At 35.8% G+C, this 22,743-nt stretch overlaps 3 protein-coding genes across 3 annotated transcripts; 1 reads left to right on the forward strand and 2 right to left on the reverse strand.

Annotated features, from left to right (window-relative positions):
- Positions 1 to 2,227: 2,227 nt before the first annotated feature.
- On the reverse strand, positions 2,228 to 3,782 carry LOC111781211 (lysine-rich arabinogalactan protein 18-like). The gene is made up of 2 exons (XM_023661686.1): positions 3,098 to 3,782; positions 2,228 to 2,563 (listed from the first exon to the last, which is right to left on the reverse strand). The coding sequence occupies exons 1-2, from the start codon at positions 3,728 to 3,730 to the stop codon at positions 2,471 to 2,473; spliced, it is 726 nt and encodes a 241-aa protein (XP_023517454.1). The 5' UTR covers positions 3,731 to 3,782; the 3' UTR covers positions 2,228 to 2,470.
- Positions 3,783 to 6,625: 2,843 nt separating this feature from the next.
- On the forward strand, positions 6,626 to 8,591 carry LOC111781755. The gene has a single exon (XM_023662447.1). The coding sequence runs from the start codon at positions 6,715 to 6,717 to the stop codon at positions 8,443 to 8,445; it is 1,731 nt and encodes a 576-aa protein (XP_023518215.1). The 5' UTR covers positions 6,626 to 6,714; the 3' UTR covers positions 8,446 to 8,591.
- Positions 8,592 to 10,151: 1,560 nt separating this feature from the next.
- LOC111781524 (suppressor of RPS4-RLD 1) lies at positions 10,152 to 22,379 on the reverse strand. The gene is made up of 25 exons (XM_023662172.1): positions 22,061 to 22,379; positions 21,842 to 21,951; positions 20,714 to 21,172; positions 20,516 to 20,631; positions 20,388 to 20,432; positions 20,144 to 20,245; positions 19,989 to 20,069; positions 18,782 to 18,848; positions 18,587 to 18,687; positions 18,369 to 18,476; positions 17,416 to 17,486; positions 17,216 to 17,272; positions 15,463 to 15,571; positions 15,289 to 15,369; positions 14,615 to 14,701; positions 13,730 to 13,936; positions 12,850 to 13,184; positions 12,593 to 12,679; positions 12,423 to 12,522; positions 12,017 to 12,108; positions 11,897 to 11,935; positions 11,710 to 11,800; positions 11,040 to 11,137; positions 10,651 to 10,960; positions 10,152 to 10,463 (listed from the first exon to the last, which is right to left on the reverse strand). The coding sequence occupies exons 1-24, from the start codon at positions 22,180 to 22,182 to the stop codon at positions 10,672 to 10,674; spliced, it is 3,054 nt and encodes a 1,017-aa protein (XP_023517940.1). The 5' UTR covers positions 22,183 to 22,379; the 3' UTR covers positions 10,152 to 10,463; positions 10,651 to 10,671.
- Positions 22,380 to 22,743: the final 364 nt, after the last annotated feature.

A 22,743-nucleotide genomic window follows, 5' to 3' on the forward strand; every position in this document is an offset into this window, starting at 1 on the left:
TATGTTATATTATGCTGTGAACTAAATTTTTTTAAGCTGAACAAACCCATAAGAACTAAGTGGTAATTCTTAGCAACTGAGAAATATATGGAGTAGTTGAAATTGTATATATAGGCTTGAGCTCTTTCTTCCCCCACTCTGGATTCCACAATTGAGAAATATAAAATGGGACGTTTTCAATTATTGTACTTTCTGTATTTCTTCATTTTAAATGAACCTTTGCGTGTGAGTACATGTAAGATTCTGTACTTCATGTTATGTTATCAATATAAAATTGAGCTGTTTTTGACGATCTATGAAGGATATAAATAATGCTAGATCACTTCAAACTTTGTGTACTTTTGTACTAATGCTATATTGTAAAGAGAAAACTACTTGATTTTGGTTCAAGAGTAAGTTTGAGATGCCACACTGACTAAGATATTAGCAAGTGAAGTTCAAATTTTCACTTATCATTAGAACTCAACTTTATTTCTTTGATTTTTCCTGAAACTCCTCCCTGTACCCTAATCTCTCTTCCTTCATCTATCTTAGGGGTATGAGATCGGTAAAGACCAGAACAGACTGAACCGACTTGGGTCGGTCGGTTTATGTCATTTTTTAGTCGAGTTAGTTGGGTCGACCCTAAATAGCAGCCTCCTTTAGGAAGTCCAAACCGATGATCTTCCCAAGGTGATGTAGTTATTTATTATTATTTTTATTATTGTTTTTGTCTATTTTCTATTCTGTTCTGCTTTTTTTTTTTCTAGGCTAGGGGAGAACATAATCGGACTGACAAGCTGAACTGAACCGATTAAAGTTCTTAAAGTTTTGGTTCAGTTTGGTTCAAATTTTAAAGTTTTTCAATCTGAATCGGTTCTGTTCTACTTCAACTGACTTAGTTAAAAGCTTAGAGTAGTTAAATCTATGAAAACGTAAACATGCCCAACATAGCAAGTATTTCTAAAGCATATTTAAAGGATAGAACTTTGATTACTTGAAAACTTGAAAATTGGAATAGTTCCTAGTAAATTTGATCAAGTTTGATAGGGTGATCCTAAAGATAATCGAAGGACTCTATTGTAGCATTAAATGACTAAAGAAGCTCACAACTTTATTCAGACGGTTATTCCAAATTTCAAAGCAAGGATTATATTGAAGTTGAAGGTTGGATTGGATTCTTTCCTTAGTATGGAAGTTGAAATGCTATCTTATTACATCATATCTTTTGTCTTGTCTTTCTTGCTTTGATTTGCTCATACGAATATCTTCTTCTTAGCCATGGGAAAAGCACGCAAAAGCATGGCCCAAAGACCACACTCCCATTTCTCTCTCTTGGAGAATGGGTCAGATATTATATATTCGACCAAAAGGTTAGAAGTTTGAATCGTTAACATTATATGATCTTATATTTCATTATAGCTTTATGATTCAAGTAGACCTCCCAAATTTATAATTTTACCAATCGATAGTTCAATGTGCTTAAAAGCGTATGTCCCTTACATGTAAATAATCTAAAGCACAGTAACACAACAAGTTCTCGAGCTAGTTTACTTTTTAAATTTGGGTTTGAAGCCATATTCTTTTTTTTTATAGTACATATTTTTTATTCAAATGATAGAAAAGAAAAAATTGAATAGCCTTGTTCAGTGAACCAGTACGATTTTTTTCCAGCTCTCAAGACATGTCGGGCGAAATATGATCCACAATGTATGAAAGCTTTATCAAACAAAACAAGAACCCATTAGACGAAAGGACAGAATAAAGTAAAAAGAATATATCAAATATGTTTATAAAACAAAGTTTCAAAGCCCTAAAATCATAATCGAGTTTATGGCTCATTAACCCTTCTATTAAATTAAATTCATAATTGTTTTAAAATAATAAAATGATAATTATAACAGCAAATCAACTTAAAAATAAAGATAAACAAAATTAGCCCCCACGCATGTTCAAAATTATTCATAAATTATAATGGTATTTATGGTAATTCCCAACCACAAAATTAATTTCAGATGCGCCACCAAACATCGTATCCTTCAGATCTCATGGATCATATATGTCAAATACAGAACCAAAAAAAAATAAAGAATAAAAAAAATAAAGCAGTCTATCACTTCACTCATCCTGTCGGTGGCCTACTGCTTTATAATGATTTAAGTTTATAATTACTTGATTTCCACATAATTTAATTTGTTATAATTAAATTAACAGTAAATGATGGGAAGAAGAAATGGAAGATAATTAATTACAGAACACAAAAGGATCCATCCAATCAAAATGTAATAATAAAAGATTTCCCCATCTCCATCCAAAATGTGTTCATCATCAAATCAAACGCCCCCAGGGCTCATCAATTTCGTAAATCAAATTTCATCAATCAATTCAATGAAGAATATTATAAAGCACCTCTTCCGATAGAGTACGGTGGCGGAAATTTTAACAAAAAAAGGATTAAATATAATAAATGAAGCACGATCACAAACTCTCTCTAGAACATGAAGCTGAAGACGGCGGCGGAAAATCCCAGAGCCAGGCTTCCGACCACCTTCTGCATGTTCTTCCTCAACGCTTCAGCTCCACTCTGCAACAAAAAAACAGATCCAGGGCGTTATAAATATTAAACTATTATTTAATCATATTAATTTGAAGAGATACAGAAACTGCATGTTCAAAAGCTGCAGACAATTTATTTTTTAAACGTGTTTGATCTGATAAAGAACTGGACGGACATTTAATACTCTCGAGTGCTCTGTGATCTGACATTCTGACATTTTGATTCCTTTTCTTGCCGTGTTTTTTTAATCTTGGGTTAATCTTGTACTCAACTAAGGTAATTGTCTCAACTCAAGGCGCTCCTACGCGCTAGAGCCACGCGTGTCGGTGGCGCGTTGCGTTAGGCTTGGTCACTCTGTTATCGAGGACAGCAAATGCGGCCATTGACACAGCCCTAAGAGCGCTAAGATGTGCCATTTTTATCCAAATTATAGAGAGATCTTGGCTGTGGATATTGATAATGGCGGATTTTTTTTAGGGATGTTGTAGATCTTGAGCTGATTGACAATGCGGGTAAATATTTAGGCGGTAAATGCAGAGATTTGGGTGAAAATTTAATTACCTTGTCGTCCAGTGAAGGGGCGGGGGAAGGACCTTCCTCACTTCCTCCTGGTGCTTCAGAGGGTGGAGCAGGTGGACCAAGCAATGCCGGAGAAGGAGCTGGTGCTTTGTGCTTCTTCGATTTCTTCTTGCTAGGCGCCGGCGACGGGACCTCAGCGGGAGGTGATGCGACCGGAGCAGGAGGAGCAGTTTCGGGAGCGGGAGGAGATTCGATCGGAGTTGGTACTGGAGGAGAGCTTTCCGGAACTGGAACCGGTGGAGAACTGGCCGGAACTGGAACCGGCGGAGAGCTTGCTGGAACGGTAGCTGGCGGGGAGCTAGCCGGAACGGAAGCAGCTGGTGGAGAGCTAGCCGGAACGGAAGCAGTTGGAGGGGTACTAGCCGGCGGAGAGGCCACTGGGGCGACTACTGGTGGCGTAGATACCGGTGCTGGAGTGACCGGCTTCTGGGGAGCGGCAGCGGGAGATGAATTTGTCGGTGGCACAACAGGAGATGCTGCTGGAGGTGGATACTTCGCTGCTACAGGCGCGGGAGTCGCCGGAGTAGTAGTCGGAGCGGCAGCAGGAGACTGACCACCGACACCGGCAACGACAGCACAGATCAGAACGAGTGCGATCACAGATTGTCTCCCCATGTCTACTGAGTGAGCGTGTGTAGATGATGAAGTGGATGCATCCAAGGCCCGAGGTGTAATAGTGTATATATAGACCAGTAAATAACACCTCAAANAAAAAAAAAAAAAAAAAAAAAAAAAATTAAAAAAAAAAAAAAAGAAAAGACAACAGAACCTGTAAGACAAATGGGGCCCACTATTAATGGGCCTGTACTAGCCGTTGGGTGCGAAAAGAAGGGCCCACGTAGGGAATCAAACAAAAAAAACGGTATAATACGGGAGATTTAAGCACGGTCGAAAGCCCATTAGTGTTTCTTTTCCTCTCTTTTTTAGGTATAAACAAATGAGAATGAGTAAATAAAATTATAAAAAATTAAATTAAAATTAAGTTATGAAATTCGGTGGCATGTGAATACCGAAAAAGCCACGTCAGCTAAATGAGGATTAGTTACGCGGTTTAGGATCCAATAATTTAGTTTGAAGGAGAGAGGGACTGGATACAGCTGGATGATTGAGAGTGGGTCCCTTGCCAATTTCGACAATCCAATAACAGTTGGCCACGTGAACTGTCGCGTCAATTATTGCGGGGAAATTTACCAGCAGTCGCCTGAATTTGTTTTCTGCCACTCCCACCGCCCGACTTTTTCCAAAAAAGAAAAAAGGAAGACTATATTTCTATTCATGTTTCTTTTTCTTTTTTCTTTTTAATAATAAAAATACCATATTTATATTCTTCCTTATATACATATATATATATATATATATATATATATATATATATATATATATATGCGTGTATTTCTAAAATTGCCCTATTCCACGGCATACGACAAAGTCTATATATATAATCTATTAATGACATTATGTTATTAATTCTTTTTTATTTTTTTTAAACGATGCAGTTTTGGGCCTTAACTGGACTGGATCAACTGATCTTCATACAGAACTTCGGCCCATAAAATGAGCCCAATGGACATGACAAGTTATTATTTTGGCCCATTTATTTGTCTTCCTCTCTCCGTAACTCCAGACTCTGTTGATGTTCTTTTGTTAGTCGAGAGAAGGGCAGGTTTTTATTATTCTATAATTCATCATAAATTATGTTATTATTAAAATGTAAGTCTCTAATATAATATTAAAAGAGTAATTTAAAATATAAGAAAATTTTTATTTGTTTTCATTTGTTCCTACTTTGAACATCTCGTATTAATACCTCGATTGTATTTAAATATTGATTTTTATAATAATCTGAGCCTATTGACAATTTATTTTGTGAGATATTTTCGATTACTTGGTTTACTTTGGACGTATTATAGCTAAATTATGGTCTTACATTCACTTCAGTGCCTAGATCACCAACCAAGAGTGAACGAACAAGTGGATACAAACATTGATCTCTTAACTTTATAATTTTAAAATAAGTACATGAACTATGAACGTTAGCTTAAAAGTACACATTTTTATTTCGTTCCTCTAAGCTTTTTTCTAAATAAAAAATCTACGGAATAAGAACTTAATAATAATCAGGGTAACATGGTAATGCCTATGGTTAGTGTGTTAAAAGTGCATGCAGCCGCATTTTCTTGAGACCCAACCCCATCATACCTGACTATATATATATATATATATTAATTTATTAAGGAATTGCTTTGCTTTTTTTTCTTTTTTTATTTTTTTAATCTTAATTTAACTTTTTTTTAGATTCATCCTTTTAAAGTTATATCAAACTCACTTTTAAATTTTACTCACATTAGTATAAGATAAAATTCATTATTACAACTCTCATTTCTCTCACGAGCTTTGTCTCATTCTTATTTATTTATTTCCTACCTTTTATATGGATTATAGTCCATAAAATAAAATATAAAACCAAAGTTGAAGTATAATAATTCTTATTCTTCTTTGTCTACATGTTTGTATGGTGGGTACATTGAACTCAAGGTTAGGAGTTATCTGTCCTTTTTTTAATCTAACGGTTGTACCAAACATCTGAAAAATGAATCTATTACAATTAGATGACCCAATCCAAAATTTGTATGAACTAACCCAAAAAAGTTCATATTCCAACTTTTAAATATATATATTAAATAGGGTTTTTATAGATTTACTAAATATAAATAATTTTGTCTTTTATTTTATATATGCTTTAATGGAATATATATATATATCTATATAAATACTATTTTCAATAATAAGTTTAATGTAACGGCCCAAATCCACCACACAGATATGCGTTTTATTTGGGCTATGGGAAGGTTTCCACACCCTTATAAATGGTGGTTTATTCTCCTCCTAACCAATGTGTGACATCACAGTTCTTACTGGCACACCACTTTGTGTTTACCCCCGAACCACCTCCCTTTGGGGCCCAGCGTCCTTACTGGCACACCGCCTCGTGTCTACCCCCTTTGGGGAACAGCGAGAAGGCTGACACATCGTTCGATGTCTGGTTCTGATACCATTTGTAACGGCTCAAATCCACCGCTAGTAGATATTGTCCTCTTTGGGATTTTCCGTTCGGGCTTCCCCTCAAGGTTTTAAAATGCGTCTGCTAGGAAAGGTTTCCACACCATGGTTTGTTCTCCTCCTCAACCAAGGTGGGACATCCGTTAAATTTTCAAGAATTATGTTTTTTTTTAAAAAAAAAAAGTTATGGTTAGTGTAAAATAAGGATAGAACATTGTGGGATGATAGCCCATTGGTCAACTTTAACCTTTGAAAATCATACATATGTTGTACATGCAAAGTATAGGCGTGTATTACTTCTTAATTCATATTTATCTCTTTACAAAATTTTCATTTTAAAATGAGATATAATACAAAGATTTAGCAATTCTTAGTGCAAAATATTCTTTTAGTTCATAAACATCTATAATTAAATTAAAGTTTATTTTTTAATTTTGATGCAATAAGGTGGACCACTCACACTCTCCCTTTTCTCTCTTTAAATTTCAGAGCAAGTCTTGAGCTTCTCCAAACCCCTTCGTGTCCCTTAATCCTCTCTAATGGCGGAAGGGCCTAAAAAAGATCATCCCATTAGATCACCTGACATTGCCCTCCCTTTCTGCTTCTTCTGCATGATGAACGAACCCGACCCAGTTCTCAGAACACTCAAAATTACCGAATACTTCAAAGAATTGCCTACGAGAGATGATCGTGAGTCCGTTCTTGCATTGAGTGGGCTCTGGAGCATCGCCATGACTCGACCCAATAACCCGGAGTTTCCTGAGCTTGGGATTTTCGAGTGCATGGCAAAGCTTATTTGCAGAGGAATTAGTGATAGGGAATGGTTGCTTAGAGATCAGAACGTTTATATTCCTTACTATGCTGCTCATATTATTGGGTCTTATGTCATGAACAGAGCTGAATTTGCTGAAATTGCTGTCGAATCTGGTGTAATTCCGCCATTAATGGAGCTTTTGAAAGGAAAAATCAGCTGGGTTGAGCAGAGAGTGGCAGTTCGAGCTCTTGGACATCTGGCAAGCCATGAAAAGACATTCGAATCAGTAGCTGAAATTGGAGGTGAGGTCGTGGAATTGGCAATGGAAATTTCTTCCATATTTGTCGAAAATGTTTACAGACAATTCTTCCGTCTAAAACAGAGGTTGAAATATCAACGAAATTTGCTCACCAGAGGCCTCGGAGGGGTAGAAATTGAGAACAGAAAAGCAGAGGAATGGGCCATTCAAACGCAGTGTTGGTCTGTTTACCTTCTTAATTGCTTCGCTCGTAAAGAGAGACATTTGAATTTACTCTGTAAAAGGGATTTCTTGAAGAATTTGTGTCAAATTTGGGGTGGATTAATGAACCCAGAAGCCCCTGCTGGAATTGGGCTTCTGAAAACTCTGTGTAAAACAGAGCCCGGAAGAAAAATAGTGGCAGATTTAGAACAAGTCTTGAAATCACTGTGTGTTCTTGCAAGATCCTCAGATGAACGGCAGGTTATGGCAATTGAATGCCTATTGAGTTTGATCAAAGACCCAGAAACCCGACACAGAGTACTCGAAACCTCTGTTTTGTCTCTTGTCGATTTGGTAGAGCTGGAAAACGGCAGTGAATTAAAGAAACCAAAATTGGGAGACACTTTAACCCAAGCATTGTTGCAAGATTATCACAAAATCAAATATGGAAATCAGAAGCTGCACAGTGAGAGAGCCAAGAGAGCTTTAGAGGAAATCTGGGAGTTAAAAGTTGAGAAGAAGAGGAGAGAGAAATTGATGTCCGAGAAAGAGGTGAAAAAGAGGAAACTCTTGGTGGGTATTCTAAAAAAACAGGGGAATCACAAATTTAGAAACGGAGAGATTGAAAAAGCTACAATGAAATACACAGAAGCATTGAATATAAGTATACCCAAAATGAGAAAACAGAGAATAGTGCTTTATAGCAACAGAGCTCAATGTTTTCTTCTACTGAGAAACCCACAATCCGCCATTAGTGACACAACTCGAGCTCTGTGTTTATCAAAACAGGGGAGTCCTCACAGTCGAAGCCTGTGGAGAAGATCACAGGCTTATGATATGATGGGATTGGCTAAAGAGAGCTTGATGGATTGCTTGCTATTTGCTTGCTGCAGAATTAAGTTGAAGCACAAGATTCCGTGTTATGCTGCTCGGATGATCAGCAAGCAGGCGAATGCCACGTCAGTATTTGGTTCTTTGAAGGTTAGAACATTCGAAGAGACTAAGAGCTTGCTCGAGAATCGCCAATGGCGGAATGTGAGGATTGGAGGATGTTGATGAGGAAGATGAAGCAGAAGAAGAATGGGCGTAGGATTGAGTTTGAATTCTTGTTTCCAATCCCATGCAATATGTGGCTGTAGGATTGAGTTTAAAAAGAAAACTCATTATTAAATATATTTTTGTCTCTAAAAAAATAAATAAATAAAAATAATAAATGGTAAATTAGTTTTTTTTTTTAATTTTTAATATGAGCCACAAATGTATTGTATGTTGTGATTTGTTATTATTTTATATATTGATTTATGCAAAAATAACTACCAAATAGATTAATAATTATTATGGATAAAAGTTTTATTATAAAAATACCATAATTAAAAAATGAAGATTCTAAACGTAAAATCTTTCGTTTTTAGTTAAACACTATTCTGGAGTGAATTTAAATAGCTTATGAGTCGAAAATATATGTATAAAATTATACTTATTTTAACGAGCAACAATCAATTTTCGTGACTTAGCTGTAAAATGGATTAGTTAGTTAAAGTTACAATAAACTTATTTTATATGCAAATAAGAGAGACGGAGACGAAACTTACAAAAGTCTTTGGACAACATGATGAGATTTCAAATCCTACCTAACACATCCATTTCATTTTCACATCAAAATACAAACCATTTTGGTAGGCCATATCCAACAAAACCAATATAAAATTATCATAAATAATCTAATAAAGTGAATTCCAGCATTGTCAATACTTTATAATTAACAAAATGTGGCCTCCAGGGATTATAGACTTTTAAGGCTACTCCACTTATAGAAATATAATGTTATTACTTCACTTTGTGGTTGCATAATCTTGTCCATTGTGTTTCAACATAAACATACAAAAATTTGCTACAAATACCTTAACCCTCTTCAAATCTCATTCTCAAAACCCACATTGTCTATGCATTTTCGTACAAATTTATTACAAGATTAAAGCATCAACTTCGAGTTAAGAGTTTCCCTTGAATTCAAAAGTTAGTGTTCATGGTGCTGGTGGTGTGGAGCGAAAGCATCACCATATCGTTGAGACTAGTCTTGCAATCCTTACCTAACCATCCATGGCCTAACGCTTTTGGCGGGATGCATTTGTATCCACTAACTTTATAATCAATCGCTTACCTACCGCTGTTCTAGCCAATCTTTCAGCATGGGAAAAGGCTTTTCATTATCTGTTTCTTCCGGTGTTTGGGTGTGCATGTTTACCTTGTCTTCAACCTTATCAATCTCGTAAGTTTCAGTTCATAGCACTAAGGCAGTGAAGCTCACACAGGCTACAAATGTTTTGAGTTTTAAGAGGTCGTCTCTTTGTGTTCCAGATGGGAACTTCACAGTATTACTCCACCCTGTATTCAGAACCTCTTAAAATAACTTAATCAACTATTTCAAAGCCGGTAACAATCCAAGTCTAAGTCCATCGCTAGTAGATATTATTCTTTTGAATTTTTCCTTTCGAATTTCCTCTTAAAGTTTTTAAAATGCGTCTGTTAGGAAAAAGTTTCCACAACCTTATAGAGAATATTTCGTTCCCCTCTCCAACCGACGTGGGATCTCACAATCCACCCTCCTTCGAGGCTCAACAACTTCATTGGCACTCGTTACTCTCTCTAATCGTCGTAGGATCTCACATAGCCTAAATTTTCTATTATGGAATTATCCTTTTTCTTGACTATACCTATAAAGTTCTACCAAGCAATAGCAAGCAGACACCAGAATACGAAGATTGAAACAACATGCTTATACATGAATACAGCTGGATATTTTATTATCAACAGAAAATTTTAGTTAATATAATGAATTTTACATAGACAAATGAAGGGAAACTCAGAGAGAGAGAGAGAGAGAGAGAGAGAGAGAGAGTTCAGAATTTTATACTGTTGTTGGGGTTAACGACCAAATTTGTGTATGTGCTTTCAGCTTTGGCAACAGATGCCTGTGTGCTTGCCAGCCATGTGTCCACTTCATTGATGCAGAAGGTACGGTTGATTAAATTCCAAGAGAAACGAGTCTAAATTACAAAATCACATCGGCTAACCTGCATCATTGTCAAATCTGGTCAGAAATCTTACAAATTAGAGTACTGCTCAGAATAGATGCATTTAGAAACAGGATGAGATGTTTCAAACTAACATATCTAGAACATGCTTCAGATACCTTAACCTTTCAGAAGGCGGAAATAAACAAACATATCCACATGCTACTGCAGATTTATTCTAACTCACCTTAATTAAATCTAGAGGAGCTCAATCATCATAAGAACTCAAAGCAGAAACAACTGATCCCGTTGTTTTAAAGGTTGATGCGACATCTGGAAATTCTTTCCACGATGTAGTCATCTTGAGAGATGGATACAACCAACTCTTCACAGAATCAACAAAACAATTTGGATCGAAATTCAACAAGGCTTCCCAATCCACTTGCAGTCCTCGTGGAATGTTCCCACAGAACTCCATGTTAGCTGCAAGAAGCAGTCCAAGCAAAACAACAAATCCAACAGCCGCAGAGCCCCTTGAGAGTGGCATAAAATTGTACCTAAAATGCATTTGAGTTTAATAAAGAACCCTGCTGAATTAGCAATAGAATTAGTACCACAACTGTAGAAATACTGTACCAGTAATAGCTCATCCTTAGGATTGCATCCCTCACACTTTCTAGAGTGCTAAAATCCATAGAGCCATAGTTTTCTCCGCAATAAGCATTGCATATTGTCTGAAAAAATGAAGTCGTGAGAATATTAGACTTTAACTCATTACTGAAAACAAAAAAAGAATATTGGCTTTCAACATGTAGTGTTTGTAGCTAGATAGAAATCAGAGGCCCAGATGCTAATAAATTTAATTCCAATGATCGAAGGAGAAGGCTCAGAAGAATAAGGGGAGGATGTAATGGAGCATCTGACTCAAAATGTGGCTTGTCTGTTGGTTGCTCTCGATGACCATACAAAACCATGGCTACGATAATCAGTAAAGTAATTTGCTGATCTATAAACCATCCCTAACGAACGTTCGGCTCATAAAGACTTGGTTGAAGGGAAAATGATTTTCCCGAAGTCGTGAAATTGGTTGAATCCAATTGCTCTAAAGAAGCTTTGAGGCTTTTGAGGGTTGCACTTAAGAAGCTCAAAGAAAATTCACTCATTTTGCAATCTACAATTACCTAGAACTATACCCATTTTGCAATATTTTTCCCATCCTAAGAAATTCAGAATTTCTCTGATCGGTTCCGATCATCAGGTACATCAACGAAAACAGGCACATACAAGAGGTCTATAAGTAACATACTTCCCATGCTGTCGTCATCTCTGCATCAAATTCTTCCCATCTAGAAGCTGTACATGGACTTCTGATTGCAAAATCAAATCCACGTTCTCCCCTGAAATAATTATATTGGAGAGGGAAAAGGTTAGAAGAAGATAAACATAAATCATAAAAATTGCAAAATAAAGCAGCAAAGACATGGTTAATTTACGTCTTTGCTAGTGTAATCCTCGTCCCTTCAAGTTGCTTCCTGAAACAAGAATGAAACAACAGAAAATAGGCATTAGAAGACATTTAAAGAGCTCAAGGCAATGGTTGCAGATTAGATTACCCCTCGAAAGCAGTACTGTTGCACCACGTAGCCAACCAAAAATCCTCACCAACCACTTTATAAAGATCAGAGCACGACTTTGCTTCCATAATCTGCAATAAATGGACATTACTCACGTTTGTAATTTGACGAGGCAGAAACGTTCTTCCTTTCGGTGCATCCGTTTTAAAGAATTTTGTATTAATGAACTTTTGTATATTTTTGTATACCAGCCTGAACAGAAAACTGGTTCTAAACTCATGACAGCAGAAATTTACATATGAACATATTATATCATACAAATGAGATGTAAGAAAATATTCGCTGGATTCTGCTAAAATTCAGTTAAGAAAAACTGTGATATAATCAGAGAATCCGTTGAGCAATTTGATAATCTTCCACACTAAATTAACACAAAAAAACTCACATCTTGTAATTTTCCATCACCACTCAGGTCCACCATCATGTCTGACTTGTTGTACACAAAGGATTTATGCTTAATGACCGTTTTTGCGGCTTCTAGTGTCCTGTGGGGTCAACAATGATTAGAGCAAGCCCATCAATATTTGCATGAAGAAACCATTATTTTATTTTTACCTCTCAAAATTTGGGAAGTACCGAACCACTTTTGCTTGCCCAAGAATCATAGATGTATGAGATCCAAATCCAGAATTGAACTCTTCACTAAAATAACCAAACACCCAAAATTTAGACTGTGCTATAACAATGTCAGGTCCCACAATCACACAACAAAACAGGATTTTTTTTTTCTTGTCACTAAAATAAAATATTGTTCATTGAGCGCAAAGAAACGACGAACAAGGTCTAATAGGACTTCATTTGATGAGAAATACCTTAGTTTATTAATCCACAAAACAGGATCACAGGGTTCGGAAATTTGTCTCCACTTGACAGCTAAAGAGTAAATATCTTGCCATGAAATAAAATTATGACCAGGTAATCTATCTTCCAGATGGCTACTTGAAGATGATGTTTCTGAAAAGCCACTAGTACTACAACCAGCACCACCTCTATTCTGGCTGGATATACTTGGCCTTTCTCTTCTCCGAGCTCTTTTACCATACTTGGTTGTGTTTTTATTGGAACATTTCCATTCTGCTTGCAGCGAACGCCAAGTTCTTGAAATCCTTTGAGCAACATCAATGGCAGCTAATCCTGCCATGCGATGCTGGTAAACAGAAAGATCAGATTCAGTACTTCTTTAGAACAAGAGACTCTTTTAATTATTCCAGAGAAAATACATGCACAAAGAAGGGATGATGTTGGGAGCGGAAATTGTGCAGAATGCACGATACAGATCATAATAACGAAAAGATATATGCACATGAGCAACTAGGTGAATACAAGTGAAACTAATTTTGAAATTTAGTATTTTACTTCTGAAATGAGTGAGATTACCTTCTAAATTTTAATGTAATATGTTATCCCACTTCAAGATTAAAATTTTTCCGCAGCTACTTATTCTATGGTTAGTCAAATCTTACTAAATACTAATCAAAATGAGTGAAAGTGTGAAACATGAAGATAACACAATACAAAATAAAGATCTGCTATATTCGATATGCAGAGCTTTCAAGAAACACTAAACAATGGTAAATTATGCTATTGTAATTTAGCAATCAGCAAAAGATAAATTTAGTGGAATAGGAAGGAGTATCAGACATGCTGTAGGAGATGTTCACATAATTTTCAAATTATTAGACACTGAATCACCTGACGCCGATTTGACAAGAACCCAGGACAATCATACTGGATTTTTCTCCCAATATTATCAGCAGCCAATAGAAGTGATATCTTCTGCTTTGTCATCCCGTGGTCTTGCTTTCTAACTCTACCCTTCTTTAAAGGCTCGCGTATTGGAGGTTGTCTGAAAACCTTTTCGCAAACATCCTTCGGGTGCAATCGTTTGAACCAATACTCCTAATATTAAAAAATATTACACAATCACCACATGAGTTAAGAAATTGTTTCAAATCTGGAAAGCACAGATGCGTAGAATCCAAAATCAGTATTAACAAGCATATATTTTAATGTCAAATAGAGAAGACTTTTTCTTTATTAGTTTAAAATTAACTTCATACAAATATTTAATAAATATATAGGGATAATTAAAATTTGGTGTCTGGACCTGGTAAATGTATTTTTCCAACCTATCCCAAATTAAAGTAGAAACAAACAAACGATAATAATCGATCATGACCTCAATCCAATTTTAAACAACAATTTCCTCCCTACAGATGGAAATTTAAAAGTAATTAGAAGGATAAAAAGTACGAGTATCATTCGAGAGAAAGATAAAAAGGAGCTGTTTTGACTAGTGGTTTCAGGTAAATTATAAAACAAACGAATGAGAGCAAAATATCATCTTGACCCTTCCCTAAGTTTATAGTTTTTGACGGAAAAGTACATGAATATAATTACAGTAATTGCATTGGAATCAAATAACTCCTTTTGAGATTTTTTTTTTTTTTCCTTTTTAATTGAAGCTTCAATGTACTGAAGTGGACAATGAGACAATGCTCGTAGGCATCACAAGAAGATAAGGAGAAATAATACGGTACAATAAAATAACCAAATATATTTCCAAAGGAACTGCACCTTGAAGAGTGGATCAATATCCCCATCAATAGAAAACCAACAAAAATCACTATTGCTTTTAGATGCTGTGTATAGAGCAATTTCCTTCTGCAATGAGTGAAAACAAACAAAAATTATACACAATCAATGAGAAGTTTTGTTTCTTGTAAAATAAAAAGCTAGAAAAGTAAAAACCTTAATATATTCAATATAAACCTTCAGATATTGACACATTTTAACGCAAATTAAATGATCAGTCAATTGCAAAATATTGATATACAAGTTTTCACTGAAAGTATAAAAACAGTTATGAGCAAATCATGCAGTCTAAACTTCAAACTGCAAATCTGCACCATAAATAAAATAAACAGAGCATTTAATCTGTAAGTAATCAAAGACCCGAGCTGGCTATACTTCGTGAAGCAAGAGAAAAAGGTTCTACGGTAATGTTCGCATTAATGTCCGTCTCAGCCCCGTTCTACTCATATCCTAAGTGAGAATAAAGGAACCCTTGCTTATAAAATTGAAATTGCATATCATGGGTGCCTAATTCTTTATAATCTTTTCAAACCAATAACTCTCTCACCCTTTTCCTATTCACTAGGAAGAAAACAAGAGATCACCACCTATTTCTACAATGTGATCATACAAATTCTGGGAAGAGTTGACATCCGTAGAGTCATCCAGAAATTAACCTGATAGAATGCTAGGCATTGAAGCATAAATTTGTCCATGGAATCTAGATCCAAATCCAAGGTAGCATCATAGTCCTTGACCTGCCATAAATAGCACACCGAGTAAGACAAAATGGCAAGATCGTTGAAAATACTTTTAAAAGATGAAATGGTCAACGAAATTCATTATTGTACCGCTAACCCATATTCTCCAATAGCATGGTAGCAGGAAGCTCGCAAATACAAACACTCAATGTTGGAATTCTCAATGTTCAACCCAATAGATAATTCCTTGATAGCCTTTCTGCATGTGTGAACTAGGCAAATTAGAGTAACATGATGACTGGACATTCTTACAACATGTCATTAGTTCTCAATTTCCAGAAATTTCAAGTTATCACATAACAAACTCTACAAATTTGTAATGTATTAGTAAGAACCCAAGTACTCAAATAAAATAGACTCAAACTGCATATTATTATCAATCTTGTATATAACAACGTTTAATTTCATGAAGCTTTAACCCTATGCATAGCATTCCTATAGAAAATCAAATCGGAAATGAACTCAAATTAAAAATCACAATCCATTATTTGCTGCATCTTCACGAACTCCAATAAAAATCATACGTGCATCAAATTGTAATTTTCTTTTTGGAACTTTGTTGCTCTTAATCTTCCCTTCAATCTTTTCTCCTTCCAATCAGTTTTCTCGGGGAAAACCTTTTAGCAGAGGACCAACAGCCTCTTTATTTGTTAGTCAGAAGCAGCAATGGGGTGGTGTATCATAAGAATCTACGGACCTTCAAGGTATAGGGAGAGGGATTTTGCTTGAGGATTAGATTGGCAGTTAATAAGTATTAGGGTGAGGTATTGTTTGAAAACGCCTTTACAATAGGGAAGATGAGTGTTTTTCAACTTCAAGGGGTCATAAGAGGCATGCCTTTTCCCCACAAAATTAGGGATATTACTATGTTCGACTTGCTTAAGGTGTTTGATGAATTTTATGAAAGCGTATATATAGTGGATAAGGCCTTGAACGAAACTTACATTTAAGGTCTGACCAAAAGCATCTTCCCACCTCATAAAAGGTCCTTTTTTTTCAAAATGGTGGGAGGCTTGCCCTAAATTCAGAGATTCCTCTAAATTCATCTGTATGGTGGGAGGCTTACCTTAGGGAAATTTACAAGAAACTTTACTCGGGAAGGTCGGGTCCATGTCCAACAGAAAGTTTGGCAGCGTTAGAAAGAATTAACACTAAGGAGCCCATCCATGTTTTTGGCAGCGTTAGAAAGAATTAACACTAAGGAGCCCATCCATGTTTTCCTCCTCCGTGTTTGGGTCTTAGAGGTGTGTTTCCTACAAGCAAACCTTAGAGGACCTTGATCATCATTTTTGAGGTGTTCATCTGCAAGGAAATGGAGGTTTTCTTGGCTTTTAGAGTGAATTGGTTTCAAGAAATTCTTGTCACGCCATGCTGGGAAAAGTTTTTCTTCATCCTACTTTCCAAAAGAAAGGAAACGTTTTTTTTAGTGGCAAGTGCTCTCCTGACAGTTTCATGAAATACCTTGTTCGAAAGGAATTGGAGGATTAAGAAGGTCTTGGGAATTTGACCTCTCTCTGAATCTTAAGGTTTTTTAAGATATTAGTTGCAGCCTTTTATGTGTGGGTGTGCGTGTTTTTCTTTATCCCTGNTTTTTTTTTTTTTTTTTTTTTTTTTTTTTTTTTTTTTTTTTTGGTTACTTTTTTTCTTTGCAAGCCCATGTTTGCTTGATCTTTTTGTACTCTTTGATTGTCCTTGATGAAAGAGGTTTTTCATCCTCTCTCAAAACAACAAATGTTCCCATCCAAAAAGAACTCTCTCAAACTGAAAAAAGAAAATGAAGGGAAAAAAAACTATATCACATCAATTCAAAAAATTTATAAAAAGACGTGAGCAGAACATATACCTGTGTTCCCCTATCCCATGATACAATAGCCCGCACAAATGATATGCTTTGACAAACCTATCCATTAGACATTATAATTTTTATATGGTTCCTCCTTCACAAAACAATACTCTGCAAAGGGTACTCGTGAAAATAAACAAGCTAAATATTGATGAACAGTAAAAAAGCATGGTTAGAATGGAACAAGGAACAAAACTAACGTGCTGTCCATCTGAAGAACTTGATGAAGACATTCCAAAGCCTTTGTTGTGTTTGCCAAATCTTGATAGAACTATATAATTAAGTATCACAATTAACATACTTTCTAGCTCCCTAATAGATTGACAAAAAGAAGGGCAGGGAAGCAGAGAACATGCAAATAATAAAAAAATAATCCAAATTGCAACGCGAAAGGAAACTGTTCGCTCTTACAATTTCAAATGGCATTACAAACATTGATCAGAGTGCTTGTAGCGTGCATAAAACAAATATATATGACGTGCTCAGGTGACTAAAACATGTCCCCGTAGTAGCTAGATTGCATGGTTTTTTCTTTATTTTTAACTAGAAGGAATATAAATTAGACTAGGAAGGCCTTCGAATTCAGAGACCACAAGGAAACAGCTTTAGTATTTACATGCTACCTTTTAGGAAGGCAACAGTGATAAACAAAAGAATATGTATATGATTGGTGAACCGTGTAAGATTTTTTGGATTTATAGAGGGCTTATTGATAGCTAGCTCAAGCGTTCGAACATGAAAAGAATACTTGGACTTACAACATCTGAATAGAAGGATATATTGCTGAGAAGGTAAAGAACTTCATGGACTTTGCAACATGAAATAATAGATAACTTGACCTTTTGATTTTGTTGTAAAAAATAAACCAAAATACCAACCAAATATCATTAATGTGGGCATAGAACCCACGTCAGAGAAGGGGAGTGAAAGCACACAAAAGCCAACCAAGGGAAGCGCGTAGGAAGGAAAAAGGTAGAAACTACATTTTATAGTTTCTGAAATTTTACTCTATTTTTAGAAATGTTATTAAAAAATTAGAAAGAAGACACGATATAAATTATCAAACAAGTCTATTTCTTAGAAAATTTGATACATAAACAAAAAATAAGAAATGAAAACGTTATCAAATAGATCCGTAGTTAATTATCAGTACCTGAATTAGATGGCCCCATGCCTCGAGGAAATTTCTATCTAATTGAATTGATTTCAAGTGTGCCTCCTCAGCCCCTTTGTAATCACCAATTGAAGACAATGCCAAGCCCTGGAAACCAAATTTACTGCTTAGAGACCGTAAGGATTTTTCCCAGAAGAAAGTACGTGAATATATGCCAGACTCCGATATCATTAAAACCAGGCAAGTAAGAAACTCACCAAGTATGTGTATGCAGATGTATTACACCCATCCACCTTCAGACATTCAGACAAGTCCTCCACAGCAGCGTAGAAGTCCTTGAACTTGAAATTAACGATTCCTGCATTCAAGTGATAAAAACTCAGATGAACAAGGAACAGAGTTTTACAAACTGAAAAAACGAAGTGATGTAAAGAACGAGTTAGATAAATTACCCCTTTCATGTAAAATATCTGCAGAATTTGGCTCAAGCTCCAGTGCCTTAGTTAAATCTTCAATTGCCTAAATCAAGAAGGAATTATAAACAAATTAATGTGAATCAAACATATAGCAACACGCAAGAGATTGTAAGCAATTTAAGGAGATATTGCTTGGGAGCACAATCTAATTGAAGCTAAGCTCCAAATGCTCAATCATAAAAATTTATAATAAATAATAGGGAAAAAGAATATATTTTTACCATTGAATTTAGCAAGTGTACTAACAATTTTCACCCAAAACTTTCTATTTTGTCAAATTGAACTCTAGCTTTAGATAAGTGTTGCAATTATTACCTACAATTAATTTCTCACTGTATTCACCTACTAAAAATTTAGCAAAAAGCAAAGTAAATCCCCTTAAACTATTTCAACAAAAATCAAGTTTGGCACAAAAATAAGTCCAATCAATGAACAAGATTGACCATTGATTCTCCCAGAGCCCACATGTTCAACAAAAATCCAACTCTAGTATCGTTTAGACATGATTATAATTCATAGAATGCACATGAAAATATCTTTTCAGTAATTTATCAAACAAAAGTAAGACATCAAATATAAACTTTCATACTTATTGAACTTTAGAGTAAAAAACGGCAAAAAAAAAAAAAAAACTTACCGAAGCTCAAGGTTCCATCCGATGAAATTGAAAGTTTAAGGTAAAACTTAATACATTTAGCCTATTTCAGGTTAATTTTCTTCACTATAAAGTATACTGTACATTCCCAAAATCTGCATTTAACTAAAATATGGTTGCTTCAATAAAAAGGTTTATTTTTAAAATATTGAAACAAAATGATCAAAGGTTGCACAAGTATATGGCCGTGAATTTTCCACTTAAAAATTATAGGACAGTTAGGGAAGAACGAGGGCTAAATTCATTTGATAAAGCATCCTGAATTGGGTCTTTGTGGTTACATGTTAGATCCCTTTTTAAAGTTTCTGAACTATTAGAGATCTCATAGGGGGGGAAAAATCATAGACAAGAGTTTAAGATGAGCAAATTTTTCATGCAGAGGTGTGATGGGGATCAAAATATTGTTGCCAAGAACGATGTGCTTTTATCCAATGGTTGTGGCGTTCTCTCTTGCAACTTCGTTCACACTTGCTTTTATCCAAGAATTGTTGACCAAGACATACAATCAAACGTTTATATTGAACTTACCTCAGCAGATGCTCCTAATGCGGCCCGAGCCTGCCCTCTTCGTTTCCATGCCTCACCAGCAAATGGGTTTGATTCTAAAGCCTGATATTTAATTAGATTAACAAAAAAATTGTCAATTAATTATATTTCCCTTTCATATCTTATCATCCACGTACCTTTGTAAAATCACCGATAGCAGCGTCAAGCTCTCTTTGGAATGCATAAGCTGTTCCTCTTCCAATTAATGCCTCAGGATAACTAGGATCTTCCTTCAATATCTGTGGAAAACTAAAATGACCCTTAACATTCTCCAGAAGTTGACAGTTAGGCTTATCCTCCTACCCACCCATTTGCTATCAACTAGACATAACAAATCGTGAAAGGAGAAGAAAGAACCATGCACTAAGAAACAGATATTACCTGGTCAAAGATAGAAATAGCGATAGCATACTTCCCTTCATTGACCTGCCAAAGATTAGAATGTCGGTCTAGAGAATATTTAATTTCTAAAACACGTAACATGAAGTAGAAGTATATAGTATGTGTACCTCAGCTATGCCTCTTGATAGTCGGAAGTCTACACGTATTGACTTTGTCTTTGAAACTTTAGCAACAGGGAATTTCTTAGTTCTCTTGGCTTCATCACTTATATTGCCTTGTATATCTGCAATTTTACTTGGCTTACTTAAAATGTCAATTGGAATCACTTGATTTGTTGCTATGAAAAGCCGTAACTTTGGACTTACTAGAAAATTCAGATATATCACTTCTTAAATCATGCAATTTGGAAGCATCATCATAGTCACTACGCCCATTGCTTTCACAGTTAATGTTACTGTTCTGACCAATTTCTTCGCTTCCGCCTTCAAATATAGAAAGATTGTCACTTGATCTGCTGCAAACTTCAGACGCATCACTTGGATTCATGTAGAAATCAGGATGTTCCATTAATTTATCTTCATTATTATTTGTTTCACTCAATTTTCTGTTAGCAGGTGTAACTTCTGATTCAAGAACGACGGTTGAAAATCCCGACTCCACTTCTCCATTTTCCACATTGTTTTTGTCTTGTTTTTCTTTTGTCAAAAGATCTTCCAGTTCTAGCAATTGCTTCAGGTCTGCAGATTGACATAGAGCATACTGGTAGCCACTCTCCCAAACGGAAAGAGCGTCCCCTTTCTTTCCCAAGGAAAAGTATGCACGACCTAAACAACAAGAATCTCAAACTCAGCTCACAAATTTGTCAATAAATCTACAAATACTTTTATTTCGAAAAGTTAACAACAAAAAATCCTAAGTGAACTCCCCGTGTGAGTTATTCAAAAATCATAGCTCCTTTTCAAGATACGGAAAAAAGAATAATTTCCAATAATATTTAAGTACTCTTTATCCAGTATCGTTCCAGAGCAGCAACGCGTTTTAGTGGAATTTAGTAAAGCCAAAGGTATGCTACACCAACAAATCTTTTGCAACTCTTAACACATTAATTATAAGATCCCTCAAAGTTGGGAACACAACATCGCCCTATGAAATGCACAAAACTAAGGAACCCCCCACCCCAAGCCCCCCGGCCCTACGCTGCTATACAATTTTTGTCACCGGATGCTGCAGTGTACATCCGGAAGACCCATGGTTCATGCCTCGTCTAGTTGTTAATCTCTTCAACTTCAACTCTTGTCCTCGTTCACTCGTTAGGAATAAGAAATAAAGGAAAAGAACTACTAAAATCCAAATCCAAGGACCTCAAATCGACATTCCAGTGAGTTTCGGGAGCGTAAGAATGAAGGATACGGCTACAATTTTTATCTTATCAATAATTGAATTATCAGAATCAGCTCAAAATCAAAAGATAAACGAGCTAATGCAATAAGTACCTTTGAGCACATAAGCTTGAAGAAGCGAGGGATCCAGCTGAAGCGCTCTATCGCAGTCCTTAATTACATGCTTGTGCAGCTCCAATTGGCTGTAGCAGAATGCTCTATTGCTGCAAAACCGTTATCTCGATAATTAGGCTTGAATCAACTCGGCAGTCCTTTAAAAAAATAACAAAAATCGAAAGACAGCAAGTCAAGTGGGCAAGAATAGAACAAGACCATATGTCTTGAACGGTGCAGGACTTGGTTATGAGCGAGTCGAGGACTCTGATTGCCTTAGACCAGTCCTTTGAGCGACAGAACTTAGCGAGTTCGACTCTCTCGGAGATGGCCGGAGCCATTAATTCAGCTCGACGTAGGAAACTTCGTCGAGATCAGCCGATGGCGAATTCTATTCTTGTATATGCAGTTCTTTTGAATCAACCAGTCCCCCTCCCCCTCTCTTAGCTCTTCAAGGAGAAGTGTGGAATGGGATGATCGGAACGTCCATAGTCGACCTGTATCGAGCTGGAAACGGGAAGCGTGAAGAAACTGAGACTCTCGGAAACGGCGTGGAGGATATATCCATTGAAGAACGGTGTTCACTTGCCGCTAATGTACGTGCGTTTCACACGTGTGGTCAAACGCCTTGCCGTGATACTATTGGTTGAATGCGGTGACGTGTACTGGAAAAACGACAACATGCCCTACAGTTTTGTTTTTCTTAAAAAAAAAAATAAAAGAAGAAAGGTTTTGAATTTTGATTAGTTTTTTTGGCCAACAATACACGACACAACTTAATCTTTCTAAAAGTCTCCAATTTTTTCTTTAATAATTTAACATTTTTTAATGAAGTTCTGTCATAATTTCTTTTCGATAACTTTGTTATAATTTGTTAAATAATGAAATTTATTATTTTATTC

This window comes from Cucurbita pepo, chromosome LG19 (genome assembly GCF_002806865.2).
Source record: "Cucurbita pepo subsp. pepo cultivar mu-cu-16 chromosome LG19, ASM280686v2, whole genome shotgun sequence".
NCBI classification, from domain to species: domain Eukaryota; kingdom Viridiplantae; phylum Streptophyta; class Magnoliopsida; order Cucurbitales; family Cucurbitaceae; genus Cucurbita; species Cucurbita pepo.